The sequence below is a fragment of the Corythoichthys intestinalis genome, chromosome 20, assembly GCF_030265065.1.
Source record: "Corythoichthys intestinalis isolate RoL2023-P3 chromosome 20, ASM3026506v1, whole genome shotgun sequence".
Classification (NCBI taxonomy): domain Eukaryota; kingdom Metazoa; phylum Chordata; class Actinopteri; order Syngnathiformes; family Syngnathidae; genus Corythoichthys; species Corythoichthys intestinalis.
The window spans coordinates 32,621,079-32,629,055 of NC_080414.1; the positions used below are offsets into that span (position 1 = coordinate 32,621,079).

General features: G+C 40.0%; 1 protein-coding gene across 1 annotated transcript; it reads left to right on the plus strand.

Annotated features, from left to right (window-relative positions):
- The first annotated feature begins 1,634 nt into the window (after positions 1-1,634).
- On the plus strand, positions 1,635-5,672 carry LOC130909061 (triple functional domain protein-like). Its single transcript, XM_057825137.1, has 13 exons — positions 1,635-1,753; positions 2,817-2,898; positions 2,969-3,035; positions 3,110-3,219; positions 3,377-3,446; positions 3,538-3,627; positions 3,722-3,814; positions 4,165-4,276; positions 4,363-4,389; positions 4,448-4,553; positions 4,626-4,727; positions 5,073-5,215; positions 5,527-5,672. Exons 1-10 carry the CDS (start codon positions 1,639-1,641, stop codon positions 4,474-4,476), a joined length of 795 nt encoding a protein of 264 aa, XP_057681120.1. The 5' UTR covers positions 1,635-1,638; the 3' UTR covers positions 4,477-4,553; positions 4,626-4,727; positions 5,073-5,215; positions 5,527-5,672.
- The last annotated feature ends 2,305 nt before the right edge of the window (positions 5,673-7,977 follow it).

Here is a 7,977-nt window from a genome sequence, read left to right on the forward strand (position 1 = left end):
ATCATGTCCCTCGTATCAAAATTCGTACCGAACCATGACTTAACTGTATCATTGCATCCCTATGGAACACCATTGCAGAAGCTATGACGGGAAAAGTTTTCATTTTTCTAAATGCTGAAGTTGTTAAGTGCAATTTTTTTTTTTTTTTTTTTAAAACACATTTTATTTATTCTGTTTCTGTGCGGTATCAATATTGTTGTTTTTTCCTAAGCGGTATGTTCTATTGTTTTTAGTTGTGATTTCTTAAAAAGTATATTTGAATTTAAGAGTAAATATCGCGTTTAAATGGGTGTACTTCGTCTATTAATATATACTGTATTCGCACTGTGTTATTGTAAATTGGTTTAAAAAATTGGGGGGGGGGGGCGCAATAATATCGCATATCGCAATAATTTATGAGAATAATTATCGCACACTAAAATTTGTTATCGCGACAGGCCTAGCTGGGACTGGAGAGCTCTGAGTAATAGGAGGTGAGGGGATGTTGAGCAAGAAGCAAAAGTCCGCTATTATTTTGTTTTCTTATTGTTGCCACAATAAAGTGGAGAAAGCCATCAACGACTCATCTTCTTTCCCCCCAATGTTTTTATATTATTTTATATGCACGAGAGCTGCCGGATCTGCCAAAATGAACATGAAGTCTGATTATTTTTTTTAACAATGTCATCAGATAGACAAAAACATAAAATTATGTGCAAATGCCTGCATCTTCAAATCATGAAAATAATAACAGCCTATATCTTACCAATCTTGTAATCTCGATGGGTCTTTTATCCATTCCATTCCATGTCAGGTAGTCTAGGCACATTGTTTGCATCCTGATTAGCGTCTGGCTAATACATGTTAGGTCCAACGTAAAATTCCAAGCTCCTCCTCTTCCTCCAACTCGTCAAAAACTTGGATCTCATCCCTTGCGCTCGATCTATCGCTTATATCGCTGTTTGAATCATTGTTTGAAGGGCTTTGTATGGCGGCCGTATGTATGGAGCTAACATCGCTACTTCCGGGTTCGTCCCCTTTCAGGCTCGAACTTCGGAAACGCGATTATTTTGTCAAATATACAACATATAAATTAATTTTTTCATGCTTTATTTGTTGGACAATGTTTAATTACTTTACTTTTGACCCTATTTGGCATGTAATGAAATGACTTCACATTTCTGCTTTAGGTCACCTGAGTGTTTTCCGCTATTTACAGTATAAGTAGTTGTCGTAGGGCGAGAGAGAGACAGACAGCGATAGAGAGAAAGAGAGACGGTTCTGCCCCCTCGTGTCTTTTTTTAGTATAACTTAAAACAGTAAAAAATAAATATTGAATTTAATTTTTTTTTATATATAATAGGGGCTGTGCACATTAATGGACATCTAAAAGATGTAAATACGCCAGACTGTAGCAAAAAAAAAATCTAATTTACACCCGCAGTCCCTAGGCAGGTAACACAGATACAAAAAGTGAACAATTTGCACCCCATCCACTAGATGGCAGCTTACTTATTCTATGCCGATGGCGCTAAAACCGAAATCGTGATCAAAGAACGTGACGTTTCAAAGAGCTCGCGTGACGTCGCAAAGAACGATCTTTGTTCTTTGATGTCAAACCACAGTACAAAACAAAATCCGCTAGTGACATTCCATCAGATGGAGCAGTCGAGTCAAGTGCACAAGACTTATCTGAAGACACGATCTGGACGAAAGACTTTGACCATGGAACAACTTGCATCTGAAATTCTTGCAACCATCGAAAGGCTGGGGGGTAAGTTAATTAGTCTAAGTTAAACATGCATTATTCGTCTAAAAAAATTGCAGTTTAGTGACACAGTGGGCTTTTCTGAACTTTGTTCGTTTTGCGTCGTGTTGTTATCAAGTATTTATGACTACAGCCTTTTATTCGTGACATTGTTTGTCAAAAAATATCAGGTCTTGCAGCCCGTTTTCAACATTATTAAAAAAGATAAGATTTTAACTTTTAACCGACGGCTGCTTGTCGAGTGGAAAACAGTATTTGGGGTTTCGCGTTGTGCTAAACGCATTGTAATTAACGGCTAAAATTCATACTTTAGGAGCTGAAACGTGAAAAGTCCTCTAACGGCCAAAAACATGTTAAAAAGATTTCCACTTTACGACAATTTAAACATTTAACCGACGGATGTTCGTCGAGTCGTAAAGAATATTTGAGATATTGCGTTGTGCTGAACGCATCGCAGGTAACGGCTAAAATTCAAACTTTAGGAGTTGAAACGTGAAAAGTCCTACATGTTAATATTAAACTCATCATCATAATCCACATGTAGAGTGCACAATGCAGGGGGTATGAAAGTCCTCATCCTGAATGCCAGCAGAGGGCAACGACATGTTAATGTTGCGGCAAGTGGACCAAGTTTTTGTTTTACTAACCGCCAAAAACATGTCATCGAGGTCCCTCGGTCGGCTCCAGAAGAAAAGAAATTGACGGGAGGTGTGGCGAGTAACATGGTCAATTTTGGAGCTGAATTCCAGGATTACATAAAATGGAACAGGTTTTTTTTTTTTAATGCTGCAACTCATCCAGTGGTGGGTTTAACCATTTGTGGACGAAAATTTGGTTGTTTGGCGTGTCTATGTATTCTACTTCAGGGATATGTTGATAGATGAATTAAAAAAAGAACATGATGAAAATAAATAAATCCCCTGACTTATTGGGTGAAAGTGGATCATTTTCTGCAACACACTTGGTGATATCTCATGGCACAGCGGTTGGGAATTACATGTCAATCAAATCATTTCATGCATCCATCAGTGTTTCCTCATTCATTGTTTGTTTTACTTCGTTTCTGCAGAGAACTTATTGGAGCATCCTCTGAGTTTAACAGATTTGGACCGGATGAGCGACGGTGCAACAATGTCTGCAAGCAGGGAAACGTATGTGACTCTTATACCATTTGCGAATTCATAATTTCAAAATAATAACGAGTGCCTATTTTTCATTTAGGTTCATTTTGGCTGAGCTGATTGAAACGGAAAAGGCTTACGTGCGAGACCTGCGAAAGTGCATTGATGTGAGTTTCCTTTTTGTGTACGTGCAGTTCTTGTAAGACAAACTTTACTCAAACCTTTGTGTTGGAACTTGCAGACTTACATGAGGGAGATGTTGACCCAAGAGGAGGAGATCCCTGCAGGACTCAACAATATGGAGGACGTCATCTTCGGGAACTTGTTGGAGCTGTATGAATTCCATCATAAGTAAGTATAAGCAGCGACTTTTCTCAAAAATGACTGACATTTTGACACCGAGTGGACAAATTAAATGGACTACTCCTGGTCATTTCTCATATTTAAAACATACCACCACCACTCACTTTTTGGAATGTATTAATTTTTTTCCGTGTTCTATCTTCAGGATCTTCCTCAAGGAACTGGAAAAACATGAGAGCGTCCCTGAAGATGTCGGACGTTGCTTTGTCAAATGGGTATTTATTGCCTTGCCACTACCGTAATGATAATCATACTGATTAATGACCCATAAAGAATTCTGAGCGTGTTGTTGGTTTTCTTTAATAGGCTGAGAAGTTCCAGTTATATGTGGACTACGGCAAGAACAGTGACAAGTCCACTCGGCTCATCCTGGAGCATACTGTCAACTATTTTAATGTAAGTTAAATGTCAAGGTTATCAATGTGAAATTACAGATTATAAAGCTTCATAGGCTTACATTTTTTTCTCTTTCTTTCAATTGGTTGAACAGAAAATTCAGCGGAAGCACGGACTAGCATTCTCGTTACAATCTTTCCTGCTTAAGCCAATACAGAGAATGACAAAATATCCGCTCCTGTTAAAGGTAAGCCCAAAATATTCAAGTTCGTTGTTCAGAAAACCAACATATAATGTAGAAGGTACATTAATGACACCCTCATAATTTAAAAATATTAACATTAAAAATTCAACAAACAATCAAAATAATTCAACAATGTTTAATTCGTTCAAGTAAATCACATAATTTTTTCCTCATGAAAGTCCCCAAACTTAATGCAATGTGCAAAGATTTTATGGTTTTTATAATCTTTCAGATAATTGCTTTACCACACACATACAAACAGAGCATACAACAATATTCACAGGTATATAATCTCTATGTTCTGTGGGAACAATGTCTTAATGCATTTTTAAGTGTGTTTTTGCTTATTTTAGAATCTCCTCGAGTGCTGTGAAGATGGGAAAGGAGTACTCAAGGAAGCCCTGGAGGTGACTCTCAGTATTCTGAAGAGAGCCAACGATGCCATTCATTTCTCCGTTCTGGAAGGTAAGTTAACATGGACAAGATGGGCTGAACATGCACTTGCTTTTGAGGCATAGTTTGCTTACATGACCTATTCTCTCCTCCGTCAGGTTTTGATGAGGGCGTTGAATCCCAAGGTGAGCTGCTCGGACAGGAGTTGTTCAAAATGTGGGATTCAAAATTGCCATTTTGCAGGGGGAAGAATACACAACTCTTTCTCCTGAAAAATTCCTTGCTGGTCTGCAAGGTGGTCAAGGATCAGAAAGGCATGACGAAATACATTTACAAGAGAAAACTCAACGTGAGTCATCCTTTACTTCCTTTCTTACCTATGCAATATTCTCAATAAACAATCATTTCATTTCTTCTTTAGCTAGCTGATGTAAAGCTGACAGAAAACCCTAAGGGAGACCCTGGCAAGTTTGTTCTTTGGGTGGGCCGTAACTTGATGTATAGCAAAAGAATTGTTCTTAAGGTAAGACATTCTTTCCTCTTTTCCTCAAAACAAAGTGAGGTTCCCACACGTGTTCCTAACAGGGTTTTGTAAGCCACTTTGACACAATGCTGAGCATTTGTGTCCATCTTGCGTTATTTTTTTCCCTGTCTTTAGTTAATGTTATTTTTCGAATGTTTCTTTTAGCCTTGGCTGTATTTTTTTTTCATTGCGAATAAAAGTTAAACACCAAGTATTGTAACCAAAGAAAAGAAAATCATGTGTTAAAACTCCACCGCATAAGAGATGCTAATGTGGTTTGTTCTGTTCATAAGTGTTTAAATTCCAAATGGCCTTATAACCTTCGACTTTCCTCTTTCACCATAGGCGTCAACTGTTCAAACCAAGCTGGACTGGATCGAGCATGTCCGGAAGCTAAACAAGGAGCACACAGTCCACCTGCCGGGGACGCTCAAACAGCCGATCGGTATTCCTAAAGCCATCACAGCAAAGCTCTACAAGAGGCAAAGGTAATCAGGATAACTTCTATCCAATTCTGTTGCTTCTTGGTTTAAAAAAGTTCAAAAAGTGGCACCTTGATAAATGAGTGACTTGACTTCAAGGTTTTTCAAAATACGAGCCGTTGTTTTGCCATTTATTTATTAGAATTGATGGTGTATGATGGAGACATTTGTGCAGTGAATTTAACCCAATTTGGACTGACACAAATAGTCCACAATTCTTTAAAAAAAAAAAAAATGTATAGCATGTGACTTACATCTCTGATATTGAGCAAGAAAAGATTAAAAACTGAATTGTTGTGTTTTGTTGTTTTTTCTAGGTGCAGGGCGTGAACTACAGTGGCTTCGATGATTCCATCAAAGTGGCTCGGCGTCCTTTTTGTTGTTGTTTTTTGCAACATTTGTGAATATAATTTCTTGTACATATTGTATATAGTTATGTATTTGATCAAATAAAATTTCAGCGTTATTTGCACAGATAGTTTTTGGCCTTCTTTGTTATTTAAAATGTATAGTAAAATGTTATTGTATGGACATGAATTGGGAGAAGAAATCAGAATTTAGGTCTTAAAATTTTTCATTTAATTTTTTTGTTGCATGTGAAAGCACTCCGCAGAAATTTGTAATACATCATCGCGCTTCATATTGAAAATGTTCCAGGTTTTGATCTTTCATATAAAAAGACATACTTGAATGAACTTTTTCATCCCAGATCGTTTTACTACAAAATTATCTTACTTCTCTGTTATTTCCTCCCTACTCTTTTGATGTAGATAAAGATTTGGGTGTGCTAAACAAGTGTTCTCAAATGAGTGCGTCATATTGGCTCCGGTTATGTAGGGATGTGTGTGATATTGTTGGCCACTAGGGGTCCCCCTCCTCGCAGAAACGTTTGTGTTAGTGTAAAACGTTTAATCTTTCCACACTGACAAACCAGGCATGTAGTGTTCATCACTCATATATTCACAGTTTACTGATGCTGAAGACAGTCGAACGCAAGAGGAGAGCGTCGCAGTAATCCAGACGGTGATGACAAAGGAGTATAATAATTCTCAAAGTGACTAAATGCACTGTGTTTGTTTTGTGCGCTTCGACTGATTTCTACAACGGAGAATTAGGGCCAAAAAAAGGACAACGAGATTTAAGTCGTTCTCATCACTCTTACCAATTTCAGTACCAGCTTGGTATCACTGGCCTTGATTGGTGTGATTTTTTTCCCTATGGTCAGTGAAAGGAGCTCCTTCCATTGAGAGAATCTACTCTGATTCAAATTTCATTGCTGACATAATGGAACTATAAATTGTAGAGCTGTGTTGTCATGCCAGAGTTGGTTGAAATGAGGGTCCTTCATAATATGACCCCATTCATTCTTCACAAATCAAATATCCATCCATCCTTCCCTCTCCCCAGCCACCTCAGCCAGCTCCTCCGGCGGGATTTCAAGGCGTTCCCAGGCCAGCCGAGCGACATAGTCTCTCCAGCGTGTCCTGGGTCGACCCCGGGGCCTCCCGCCGGTGGAACATGCCCGGAACACCTCTCCAGGGAGGCGTCCAGGAGGCATCCGAACCAGATGCCCGAGCCACCTCAACTGGCTCCTCTCAACGCGGAGGAGTAGCGGCTCGACACCAAGCCCCTCCCGGATGACCGAGCTTCTCACCCCATCTCTAAGGGAGAGCCCGGACACCCTGTGGAGGAAACTCATTTCGGCCGCTTGTATCCGGGATCTTGTTCTTTCGGTCACGACCCACAGCTCGTGACCATAGGTGAGGGTAGGAACGTAGATCGACCGGTAAATCGAGAGCTTCGCCTTTTGGCTCAGCTCCTTCTTCACCACAACGGACCAGACTCTGACACCGGTCGTACAGGGACCGAACAGCCCTTACCAAGGGGCTCGGTACCCTGTACTCCCGGAGCACCCTCCACAGGACTCCCCTAGGCACACGGTCGAACGCCTTCTCCAAATCCACAAAACACATGTAGACTGGTTGGGCAAACTCCCATGCATCCTCAAGGACCCTGCCGAGGGTGAAGAGCTGGTCCACTGTTCCACGGCCAGGACGAAAACCACACTGCTCCTCCTGAATCCGAGATTCGACTTCCCGACGGACCCTCCTCTCCAGCACCCCTGAATAGACTTTACCGGGGAGGCTGAGAAGTGTGATCCCTCTATAACTGGAACACACCCTCCGGTCCCCCTTTTTGAAAAGAGGGACCACCACCCTGGTCTGCCAATCCAGAGGCACTGTCCCCAATGTCCACGCGATGTTGTAGAGGCGTGTCAGCCATGACAGCCCTACAACATCCAGAGCCTTTAGGAACTCCGGGCGGATCTCATCTACCCCCGGGGCCTTGCCACCGAGGAGCTTACCAACCGCCTCAATGACTTCAACCCAATTGCCCAAAAATGCCTTTAAATGTAGGCCTTTCTTAACGTGTATAACATTACTACGCTGCAAAAACAAAATTCCTTAAAACTACTTAAATTCCCTTGTTTTCAGTGCAAATCTATTGGAAATGAATGAAAGTATGTGGCAGTTTCAAGTAAGTTTCTCTCCGATTTGTTGAAATAAGAAAAATAGCTAGCTGAAAATAAGCTTTATTCTAAGCAATAAATTATTGTATTTAATCTTAAAAAATAGCTTGTACCAGAAATGATCTTTATTCAAGAATAGATATGGTTAAAAACATTATTTGAAAGCAATTTTTTCTTGATTTAGGTGAAAAATGTCCAATTTTTAAGTGTATGGGCCTTATAAGAACAAATAGTAATA